General features: G+C 34.2%; 1 protein-coding gene across 1 annotated transcript; it reads right to left on the reverse strand.

The window, feature by feature from the left end:
* Positions 1-1,887: 1,887 nt before the first annotated feature.
* Positions 1,888-12,115, reverse strand: LOC132134155 (collagen alpha-1(V) chain-like; the record flags this gene model as incomplete). The annotated part of the gene is made up of 16 exons (XM_059546937.1): positions 1,888-2,061; positions 2,159-2,212; positions 3,148-3,255; positions 3,338-3,391; positions 3,618-3,671; positions 4,876-4,983; positions 5,076-5,183; positions 7,276-7,329; positions 7,551-7,640; positions 7,752-7,859; positions 10,908-10,961; positions 11,042-11,095; positions 11,195-11,248; positions 11,341-11,385; positions 11,912-11,965; positions 12,071-12,115. Coding segments are annotated over 16 exons (1,203 nt in total), but the record flags the coding sequence as incomplete, so codon positions are not given.
* Between the last annotated feature and the right edge of the window lie 1,061 nt (positions 12,116-13,176).

Below are 13,176 nucleotides of genomic sequence, written 5' to 3' on the forward strand. Positions count from 1 at the left end.
AATTAAATATCCCAATATGAACTCTACGGATTCAAAAAGAAATAATAGTGATGCTTCCCTTAGCAAACCACTGATAAAACACTATTAAATCAATCAGTTTGTGACTAAACATTCAATAACGTCCATCCTCTCCCTGTGCTTTCTCTCATGCTTGCTTATAAACATGTTTATGAGTTATTTTCTGTGGTCTTAGAGGCTAAGTGTGTGTGTGTGTGTGTGTGTGTGTGTGTGTGTGTGTGTGTGTGGATACTTCTGCACGTCTGCCATGTTGAGGGATTAAGAGTCTCTCAGCCGCTCTGAACTGCTTCATTCGTGTGTGTGAGTGAGTGAGTGAGTGTGTGTGTCTCTGTGTCTCTGTAGTGGGATGAGAGGTCTGTCAGAGAGAAGAGCTGAGGTAAATCCTCCAGACTAACAGCGGAAAGCCTTGTCTCCAGGTCTCATTCTATCATCTTTATCTGTTTTCTTTTTAAGTCCTCCCCTCGTCTGTGTTTTTCTGGGTCGTTTCTCTGGGCAAAACTGCTCTCTAACTGAAACTGAAACGGGTCCTTGGTTCCGGGGGAAGAACAATAGTGCTGAAGCACCGTATTAAATAATACTGACAGAGGCCAGTGCTGAGGTGATGGAGCACAGTCATGCGAACACACGCTCTGCTGAGACATACACAAAGATACACACACACACACAAACTCAAGATGACTGCACTGCACATACATGAAGTAAACAAACACGTTACTTGTTGAATTTTGGAAGTAAAGCACATTTACTGCAAGCTTAAAAACAATCTTGTAACACAGTTTAAAATGAACTTCACACATCTGCTAAAGACGAATAAACTGAGAAACTCACTGACCATAAATATCTCTTAACATTTTGCATTAACATTTTTAATTATGTATTTTGTTAAAAATTTCTATTTTTATGACAAACTTAAGAAAAATACCATAATATACTTTCAGCTATATTATTATTATTTTTACCATTAAATAATTCAGATAAGAATTAACAAAGCTATGGATACATCTTCACCGTTTATAGTATTTAAAAAATCTTCTTCTTATATTATTAATAAAAATAATAAATCATTAATTACAACTAACAAATGTACTGATACATTTGCTTATTTAGTCATTGCTTACTAATTAAATTTAACAAATATATATAATTATTATATGCTATAAATAGAGATTTATGTTTATTAATAATAATAAATCTAATAATTAACATAAGCTATTGATACATTTACTTGTATAGTTACTACTTAAAATTATTATTGTTGTTATTATTATTATTATTATTAAATTACTCTAATAAGAATTAACAAAGCTACTGATAAATGTACTTGTTGTAGTCACTATTTAAAATTATTATTAATAATCATTAAATACTAAATATAAATGTATTATTAATTTTATTAATAAATTAATTAGAATAAACAAACTATTGATAGATTTATTAGTTGTATAGTCACTACTTAAAAAAATATAATAAACTGTATATACAAATGTCATATTACTGTAAATCACTCTAATTTGAATGAGCAAATCTACTGACATCTAAATGGTTTACAGTCATTGCTTAATCATTGAATTAAATCATTTGAATGGGAATGAACAAATCTGTCTGTCATCATAACTCTGGTTAGGATAATGCTGCTGATCGTGAAGCTCAAACCAAGCTTCAGAGACAGCGTTTTACACTTTCTGAGGATAATAATCAATGAATGGCTTACTTACAGTCTGCAAATGAAACGGAGAAGTATTTAACTTACAGACACATGAGCAAACACAAACAGAGCTTCAACTCTAGAGAGAAGCTACAGGAAACACACACACACACACACACACACTCTGGGATCATTACTGGCAGGCACATTCTCCCTCAGATCATTAAGGACGTCAGTTTCTAATTAAAATGAAATGATAGTGATTTGTTCATGGCGCTGATGCGGATCACCTTCTCTCCCACGGCTCCTGGGTTGCCGATTCCTCCCGGGGGTCCCTGTGGTCCATCGGCTCCTGGGGGTCCGGAGGGGCCTCTGGGGCCAGGAGGACCGGGTGGACCCTGAGAGAAAAGTCAAGAAAATGTAGAAAGAAAGCTCAGTTTCTATTAAAATACAATTACATTTGATCAGAATGACTGTATGGATGTGGATGTGTACCATCTGACCGACGTCACCAGTCTCTCCCTTCTCACCCGGGGGTCCAGGCAATCCCTGCACACAAACACAACTAGTTAAAAGCATTCAACTCAAACTAACCTGGTGAATCCTGTACAAACTACATAAACCACATCTACAGTCCATATTAAATGCTATTTGCAGTCCATTTTACTTCCACAATCTGACATATTTCCAAGGTGAGACTTTTATTCACCTGGAATAAATTTGCTGATGAATTAATAAAATATTTTATATTGTGGACTATGGTGCAGTAATGGTTTTAGATGGTGATATCATGGTATTTAATGATTATCATATTTATATACAACTCCATGCACACGTTCAAGGTCAGTAAGAGTTGTTAATGTTTTTGATAAAGTCTCTTATGCTGACTATGATTGCATTTATCTGATAAAAAATACAGTAAAAACTGTAAAATTGTGAAATATGAATACGTTTTAAAATAACTGTTTGCCATTTGAATATATTTTTACATTTATTCATGTCATGCAAAAATTATTTTTCAGCATAATTTCTCAATTTCTAACGTTAACTGAAATAATAATGTTAAATACTAAAATATCTCAAATTAAAACTGAAATACAAATTAATAAAAACTATATAGGCTTAGTAAAAAAATCAATCAAAATTGACAAAAACAATGCAATAACTAAAACTTTGTTTTAATTAAGTTTAATTTGAAGTACTAAACTAAAAATGAATAAAACCTATACAGACATTAAAAAACTAATAAAATTATAAAAAAGCTGAATGATTAAAATATTATTCAAATTAAAATTTGTCAAAATATGAGTGGTAAATATAAGGATTGCAATAAAAAACGTAAAATTGAAAAACAAGGATGACATCTAAACCAATTTAATCAATTAATAAAAATGAATAAAAAACTATGCTATCAAACTCTGACATCAAATATACTAAAACCACAGTGTTTTAAACAAGCAGAAACCAAACTTTGAAGCTCTAACCTGAAGGCCGACAGGTCCTGGTGGTCCTGGGAAGCCTCGTGAACCCTCATCTCCCTTCTGCCCAAACAGACCCTGCTGACCTCTGGGACCTGGCTCTCCATCAGCACCCTGCAGGGAGGAGGTGACATCACTAACACCGCTTACACAAGTACAAGTGTACAAGAAATGGCTGACTTCATTATATACTCACAGGTGGACCCGGCTGACCTGAAGGACCCTGGCTACCGACGGGCCCTGGAGGACCCTGAAGAACGGCAGAAAGAAGGAGAAAACAAGTAATGAGAAAGTAAGCGAGCACAACTCATTGATTTTCATAACAAAGACAACATCTATATTCTTAACGGTGCAGTGGTAATAACAGAACGAATGATCGTCGTGGGAGAACGACACAAACAGACAGATGAATCCAGACAGGACTCGTTGAAGAAAGGATGTTTACAGACTCAAGTGGAATGGAAATGTAGACTTACCTGCTCGCCCTTGTCACCTTTGCTTCCCTTCTGTCCCGGCTCTCCAAGCTCGCCCTGTCACAATAACACAGCATTTACATGCGCAAATATCTGATATCTAAAATAATACAATAATACAAATCCAGGTTTCTTTTTTTTTTTGGTGAGACAAATATCGCTTCTGCTCACCAAGGCTGCAATTATTTGATCAAATGATTTTTTTAGGATTCTTTGATTAACATAAAGTTCAAAAGAACAGAATTTTTTTGTGACATCATAAATGTTTTAACAACTGTCATTTCTGATCAATTTAATACAACCTTTTAGAATAAAATTATAAAATAAAATACAAAATCTACTTTTGAACAGTAATGCACTCATATTCATATGGTATTTACATGAAACTCCAAGGACAATCAAATAACACAATGATATTACCATTGTATATGTTGAAATAAAAATGTGGTATTAACATGGTACATGCCTAAAAAACATGTCATTGCCAGAGTAAGCAATAATACTCTACTTCATTTATACGTTTTTTTTTTTAATTTCCCAGAAGCCTTTGCACCTGTCACACATGGCAGATCCAACACGTACATCCTTCAAATATCGCTCACACCTTAAAACAGCCAATGCTAACACATGTTGGTATCACACACACACACACACACACACACAAAATCTGCTTGTGTAGGTGAGAGTGAGAGTGTCACCGTGATGTCACTTCCCTGACAAGTGTTACATGAGATCCTTTCCAATAAGACTAACTGCATATTTGATTCTACTTCAGTTTCACATATATATCTTATATGCTTATTTGACATTGCTATGCTGCTAATTTAACGGTTTGTTACTCTAATAAACACAAACCATACACAGAAAACACCTGGTATAAATAAATGTATTAACATGCTAACTTATGAGTTTAATCGTGATTAAACATTCATTTTAAATTAAAAACCCTAGTATTTATAATCTAGGCTTTTTTTGGTTCTCAAATATTTTGCAATGCGCAGAGCAAATATTGAACCATCCATCCATTCCTCTAGAGAAAATATTGATCAGACAGTGGAGTCATTTGATCTATGTGTGTGTGTGTGTGTGTGTATGTGTGTGTGTGTGTGTGTGTGTGTGTGTGTGTGTGACCATCACTTAATCATCTAGCAAACCCATCAGATTCATCCATGATCATCAATTTCATGCCCACATCTCTCTGTCTTTAATTCATTCTCTTCTCTTCTCAAACCTTCTTCTATCACTTCTTTTTCTTCTGTACCTTATCACCGTCCTCTCCCGGGGGTCCGATGGGTCCGGCTGGGCCTGGAAGTCCCACAGGTCCCTGAATACCGTCTCTACCAGCTGGGCCTTGAGGTCCTTTCTCGCCCTAATATGAGAGGATATACTCAGTTATTGAATCATTTGACAGTGAAATGAAGCTCAGAAATGAAGACGGGGCGTGTTTGAGGAAGTACTCACAGGTCCACCTTTCTCTCCAGAGGGGCCCGGGGGTCCTTGAGGTCCGGGTCGGCCCGGGAGGCCGGTAGGACCAGCAGGGCCAGCAGCACCACGTTCACCAGGAGAACCCTATGAATTTGAAATTTCATAATTGATATACAGCTGCCATTTGCTAATGAAAGCTTGGTGATCTGTTTGATTAATTATGCATTTGTTCTTGAAAAAGATTCATATGGAGGTGTATATTGACAGCCGGCATGCATATATGATTTTTAATGCAGAAATAAATGCTGTGTTTTCAAATTACTGATTATATAATTATGCATATTGCGGCATTATATAAGATATCAGTAAATCTGAATATTCAAAATCCTGGAGTCAAGACTGCATGAAAAGAGAGAGAAAAGATAAACAGATAAATCGTTTTAATCATCTATTATAAACATGCACTAGTCTGACTTCGTTTTTTCCCTTTATTTATTACTATTTGCCACATTCATTATTATATATTAAAATATTTAATATTGAATATATTATAAAATGTATTATTTAACATTTAAATACAAATATTAATATTTGAGCATCTTCTTTCAATCGCACTCATCAATAACACTGTTCACATGTACACTACCATTCAAAAGTTTAAGGTTAGTAAGGTTTTGTAATGGTTTTGAAAGTTTTATTTAATTATTTTACAAGGCATTATTTCTTTAATCAAAAATACAGCAACACAGTAGTATTTTGAAATATGTTGTAATTAGTGCTGTCAATCGATTAAAAACTTTAACTAGATTAATCACACATTTTTTCTGTGATTAATCGCAATTAATCGCAATAAAAAAAGAAATGTTTTTGTACGTTTTTAATATTTTTTTTATGTAATATATTCACAGTTAATCAAATTAATGTAGAAACAACAAAGACAGTATATTTTAAATACTTGTTTAAATGGCCTCTTTTTATGAATGAAGGCCAGTATTACTGATATTAATACAGCTACTGATTTTTTTTTTTTTTTACATTTATTATTAGGCTTCAAAAATATAACAGTTTTTAATTTAAGTAAACTTAAAACAATGCTAACATAAACCCATAATAAATGTCATGTTTACTTCTGCCCTTCCTGTCTTAACAGTTAGGAAATATACAGAAATTTAATAAAGTTATCAAAGTTATATGCAGTCTGCACTGCATAAACTATAAATTAAATAGTTAATCCTTATTAAAGCAACAAAAGTTATTTAGTCAAGAGCAGCGATTCATTTTCTCTGTTCCCTTTGTTCTTTAACTTTACTGACAGGAAGCTTTATTGGCTGCTGTCCCTTTACGAGCAGACAGACATGCGGATCTCACCGTTTATATACTGTCTATGGATCTCGCCTCATTCTCTCACAACTCTTTTTGTTCATTTTAGACTTTATATAAATCCTTTAAGATTGCTCTTATGAGGATAATCGACAAAACTGGCACTTTGGGATGTTTATTGTTAGTTCAAGCGCTTAAGAGAACTGGATTCTGGCGCCCTGTCTATGCATTGTGTGTGTGTGTGTGTGTGTGTGTGTACGTGTGTATGTGTCACATAAGGGCATTCACAGACAGCGCATTCTCTTTTGTCTTGCCGCGCTTGAAATGTTTAAAAGCATTTAAATGAATAAGAGCGTGATCATATAATGTAAAGCTAGCCAACGGATGGCAGAAAATACGGATGCTGCGTTAATTGCGTTAAATACTTTGACACGTTAAACCAGACAAAAATTAATCGCATGCGTTAACGCGTTAACGTTGACAGCACTAGTTGTAATATATTCATTAAACAATTTTGTTCTTTGGCGAATAGAACGTTTAAACAATGCAGTGTTTATTTGAAATAGTAATATTTTGTAACACTGTGAATATCCTTGCAGTCTCTTTTGATGTATTCAGTGCATCCTTGCTGAACAAAAGTGTTACTTTCTTTTAAATAGTAGTGTATGTTTATGTGCATTTTCTGCAATATTCCAGCACATATATCAAAAAGTAAAAATAAATTCAATCAGATAAGTCCTAATGTTTGCCTGATACTGATAATATACTGTACATCATCCATGTCACATGAACTGAATCACTGTACTCACTGAAAACCCAGTGTGGAGCAAAAGGAGAAAGAGAAAACAAGGTAAACAAGCGAATAAGAAAGCAGCTGGAGAAGTGATGGACAAAAAGAAAGAGCATGTCTACTTACAGCGGGTCCAGGTGGCCCTGGAGGTCCTTCACTCCCTTTCAAACCTGCAGACCCCTGCAAACACACACACAAAACTGCTGAACGCACACAAACACGTCCATGTGCTGCTTCACGACACATTTGATGGGTAGAGGTGACACAGAGATGTACTATTTATACTGAACAACAAACCAAAAGCTCAAAACATGAAAGAGAGATGCTGGCCTGTGCAGAATTTAAGGGCGAGTTACACCAAGTGTGATTCTTGGGGTAAAGGGTTTGTTCGTGATACTCACCACAGGGCCTGGTAAACCTCTCTCTCCTGGAAACCCTCGCAGCCCTGGAGGTCCGTCTTTACCTGTGGGTCCTGCAGGACCGGGATCTCCCTATCAACCCCAGATATGAATTGTTGAATAGATATATGTATTTGGATCTGTGTATTTGTAACTTTATTGTGTGTAAATTTTGAAGTGTGTATGGCCTGAATTTGTTCGCACCTTTGCTCCCTCTTTTCCTGCTTGTCCAGGCAGACCCTGTTCACCAGGTGGTCCTGGGGGTCCAGGGTGGCCTCGCTCTCCCATTGGTCCTGTTTCACCTGTTGGTCCCTGAACAGAAAGAGAGATGGATTATGGGTAAGGTATTGGAGTAGATTCATCTTTAGGTTGATTATGAATCAAATCAATTGACGATTTCTTGTGAATCAATTCAAAACAGATTTGCAATTTCAGAACGCCTTAATTCACCAGTTTTCATGTGATATATTGATGCATATTGCTATTTTAACAAAATGTGACCCTGGATCACAAAACCAGTTTTAAGTCGCTGGGGTATATTTGTAGCAATAGCCAAAAAAACATTACATGGGTCAAAATTCTAGATTTTTATTTATGCCAAAAATCATGAGGAGATTAAGTAAAGATCATGTTCCATGAATATATTTTGTAAATGTCTAACCATAATTATGTCAAAACCTAATTTTTGATTAGTAATATGCATTGCTAAGAACTTCATTTGGACAACTTTAAAGATGATTTTCTCAGTATTTTGACTTTTTTGCACTCTTACATTCCAGATTTTCAAATAGTTGTATCTCGGCCAAATATTGTTCGATCCTAATAAACCATACATTAAAGAAAAGCTTATAAATTCAGATGATGTAAAAATCTCAATTTCGAGAAATTTTCCCTTACGAATGGTTTTGTGGTCCAAGGTCAAGAATACTTCATTTAAATTATAACATTTTAAATCTAAATAAAAAATGAACTATGATTAAAAATGAATATATATTGTATATATTATATAAGATATCTGTAAAACCTGAAAGTTACACAATTTAAAGAGAGAGAAAATGTGAAATAAACCTTTAAAGGTACTAATTATTTGACATTATTTATTAAAGATTCCACATTTTATTTAAAAAATAAGTAATTAATATATAAAAAATTAACATTAATATTAAATATAGTACTTAACATTGAAATACAACATTTTATATAAGAATGTTTATTTATATATTTATATTGAAGTGGAGTAGATGAATCTTTGTGTTGTCACTGAATCAATTCAATTCCAATTTAATTTCCAGAATGGTTTAATTCACCTCAGCAAAGCAATTTGCAAAGTTTGCAAATGATTAATTTATGTATATTGCTACCTTAACAAAGTAAGATTAATTCAAATGCTAACATTTTAAATCTACAGCAAGACAAATAATTCCTTATTACGTAGTCATATTTAAAGGTCGATTTTAAATCGATGCATCTGGAACACAATGAACGGCTGTACTCCTAGTTCTTTCATTGTTCAAAAGTGTGTTTGAACAGCAAAATCAAGGAAAGCAATCGAAACCTCTGGAAAACATACATTAATAAAGATGCTACAGGTGTTTCATGAAGATCAGCGGTTATGCAAATTATGCAACACGAAGAGCGGAAGAAAGAAAATCAGATTATATGCCTCCATTTGCATGGCAGAGCATGTGCACTTGAACATCCATATGTGTGTATGTGTGGCACTGTTGAAACCTGTGCCCACCTCAACATTTGCATAAAAAGCTGAATATCATGATTGCTTATGAATAATTCATTACCCAGTCAGCGCCAACATCTAACCGCATAAACAAAAGCATGTCAGGAGACAAAGCACAGGCAGGCCAACAAACGGCCCATATGTAACCTAATGGAGCCATTCTGATTCCCGGGTGACAACCTTAGGACACCTTTAAGATAATCTAATGAGCGAGTGATGGCTGCTGACAGCCTCATGAATATGTAGCACGTGTCTCTGGCCTCTGCCTGTGGTAGCCACTCTGGATAAACAGATGGGTGTGTTGTTTTCTAAGTGAAATGCTTTAGAAAGTTTTATTCTTGTGCGGATGGTAGATGCAGCCCAGAGTGGAGCGCGTCTAATGCCTCCAGAGTATTAAAGATACAACAGAGTGTAGAAGTAGCTTAAAATGCTTGAAAACAGCCCAAATTAGCATAGCACTGGAAAGCAGATTTTTACATTTCCTGAGGGGCTCTTGATCGTTCAGAATGCCCTGTCACTTCGCTAGGTTGTTGTTAGCGGTAACCAGAGTATTGCTTTGTGGTTGCTAGGGAGCTCTGGGTGGTTGCTAGGTGGTTTATTACTGGTCCAGGTCAAAAGGCCACAGGTCTTTGAAATATTTTGATCCTGGATTAATGAAATGTCTGGACAATGTTGTTTTAGTATTATTCATATACTATTGTATTCGTGTTTTGAATTTGCTTGAAAGGTTTTTTTTTTTTTTTACTTTAGTAATTTTGTTACGTGCTTTTGTTGGTAGGTGTCATTTGTAGGTGTTTTAGAATAAATTTTTAATTTCAGTTTTATTAATTTTGATAATACAACTTGCATTTCAAGGCAACATTTCTAATTGTATTTTTTGTTTTTCATCTAATTTATATTTATATTTACATTTATATTAAATTTTATTTCAACTTTATTTTTGTTCCAGAAAATTGTAACAGTTTTAGTTAACAAAAACAACACTGTCTAATTTTAATAATTCAGCTTAACATATTTATTTCACTTATTTCATTTCAAGGCTTCATTTATAATTGTATTACTATTATTTTAAGTTTTTCATCTAACATTTTTTATTTAACTATATTTGAACATTATTTTAATTAAAGAAAATATTTAGTTAATGTTTAGGGAGTTTAGTAATTCAGCTTAATGTATTTATTTAGTTATTTAATTTTATTTACATTTTTTGTGTAATATTTATATATTTTATACTTTTAGTTTACAATAACAACACTGTCAACATCATATTTCATCCAAAAATCAAATAAAAAATAAACATTATTCTGCTTTATTATTTTGATGACAGTTATGTTTTCTGCCATTCTTTGTCATTATTACAATTTCTTTTTTTTTATAAAACTATAAAAAAATAGTAACACAGTAATTAAAATCATATTTTCAATTGAAATATTGAAATATATATATATTTCTTTTTAATGGGCCAAACATTTTATGACATTATTCATGAGGTCCATCCTCAGGTTTTTCGACCATTTTGTAACCCATTTTATTGAAATTTTACTAAAGGCATTATTTAGTGTGTAATTCTAGAATCATTTAGAAAATTTGAACATTTGAACTTCAGCATTCTGTGCTCCATTTACCTGAGGTCCGACTACACCTGGGGGTCCGGGAGGTCCAGTTTTACCTTGGAAACCCTGCCAGAAGAAAATACAAGTGAGTTTTAAGCACAAGTGTGTGAATAAAAGTGTGTGTGTTCATATCAGACGCCACTCACAGTCTCTCCTCTCTGGCCAGGGTGTCCGGGCAGCCCGTCCTTTCCAGGAGGACCCTTAAAACAAGAGAGAGGGAGTGATAGAGGGCAAATCAGGACAGATGATTGGATGAAAGTAGGATTTCTATAGTTATTTCTAGTGTTAACATCACTTACCGGTGGACCCTTAGGGCCGGGGAATCCAGTAGGTCCCGCTGCTCCTAACGGACCCTGTGAGAAAGGACAGAAAAGAGCGTGAAATCTCTCTCTCTGAAGCAAAAATCAATACTTTTTGAAGGATTCGATTATTATTTAAACCGTACCCGTTCACCGGGTGGTCCTGGGGGGCCGTCGCTTCCTGAGTTGCCCTGTGAAAGAGGGGATGAGAAACAAAGGAGAAAAGGGAAATTAAACAGAACGTTTTAATATTTCAGAATGTTTGTCCATGCAAATGCGATTAAATATTAATAATATCGTAAAACTTATGCTTATTGCCCGAGGTAATGAGTGCCATTAAAGATTTGTTTGACTGATAGAGGATTTGCAGATGGGTAAAATCCCTGTAGCATTTGGATTCGCTCCAGCTGAGCTTGCGTTTTGAAATGTGATAGGAGCACCATTTGCTCCTGTCAACACTTTTAGCTTTCAAAGCACAACAAATGATGAAAGAGGGTTCAAATATCCTGAAGCCCCAGATGTTTTCTTTCAGTCAATCAGGGTATGATGTGCTTTTCATAATTGAATTTTTATGTGCCAAGCACTTGTTTTATGTAAGCTTGAATGCATGCATGATATGATTTTACATTTGCATGTCATATTACTTATTTACTAAGACAGAAGACCCTGAAAAGCTTCTTACAAATGCAGAATAGTGATGAAAAGGCACAGTCTCACCTTTGGTCCTGCTTTACCAGTTGGTCCCCTCGGCCCTCTTTCACCACGGGGTCCCTACGATCACAAGAAGTTTGAGAAAGCAGTGTATGAAATCAGTCCTAAACTGATCAGCAAAAGGATCACGTCTTGTTTGTTTTTGTCCAAACTTTGTTGCCTTACCGTGGGTCCTCTCTGTCCCCGGGGTCCCGGCTTTCCTGCTGTCCCCTGTTTGTGAGAGAGAATAACGCAAATTAATGGAAAAATAAAAAACTAATATATCTTAGTTCCCTATTATTACTTTTATTATTATTATTATTATTTTATTTTAAAAACATATTATAAAATAAGAAGCATACCCATACATTTTTAAGATATTTGTTATATTTAATAAATTCTGATAATATAAATATTTTTAATCAACAGTTATAATTAAATTGTGCTTAGCGTGAATAATTAATCAATATAATATGATTTATTCCTAAAGGAAATCTATGTTGTATTGAATAAATTCGAGTAAAATTAATATATCAATATTTTTCAAATTAACAATAATATGTAATAATTAAACTGTCAGTCGATTTGAATAATTATGAATTTCATATTACTGATTTTTAAAAGGTATGTTATATTTAAAATATTAATATATAAAATATTATAAATACAATTAAAATTTATAACAATTAAACTACACTGTATACACAGTTATTAATTGCATACTACTGTTTTAATAAAAACATTTACAAGTAGAAGTAGAGATAATTAAATATATGTGTGCTTTAAATTCTTACGCTTCACTTTCTGTTCAAATGCTCTTTTCAGCGAATTCAGTCATTAAAAATGATGGCCATTATTTGCGTAATTTAAAAAAAAAAACATAAGCAATGTTTCTTTCAGCCTAGTAAAAACATTGTGATTAATTCGATTTTTCTGTAGATTATATTAGCATCTCTCCATCTCATGAATACTTCATGCAGATAGTTATGCAGAAACAAAGAAAGTTTTGCATCGACAAAAGAATGCAGTATGAGTGTGTATGTGTGTGTTTGTTTAATGGCTTGCGAGAATAAGAGAGGTTTTGGATTATAATGTATTTATGGGAGACTGCATTGTCTTCCTAATGGCAGCCGGCTGCTGCTCTCAGCTCAAATGTGATGATATACAGCCAATAAAGCATCCGTGCGGAGAGCTGGGGGTTTACTCAGCTTTTCTTGGCCATAAGGGCACTGATAACACACACACTACAGCTCAGAGACTGTTAGCTTCCATACACTGAGACAATGGCGTGC

This window comes from Carassius carassius, unplaced genomic scaffold, assembly GCF_963082965.1.
Source record: "Carassius carassius unplaced genomic scaffold, fCarCar2.1 SCAFFOLD_209, whole genome shotgun sequence".
NCBI classification, from domain to species: domain Eukaryota; kingdom Metazoa; phylum Chordata; class Actinopteri; order Cypriniformes; family Cyprinidae; genus Carassius; species Carassius carassius.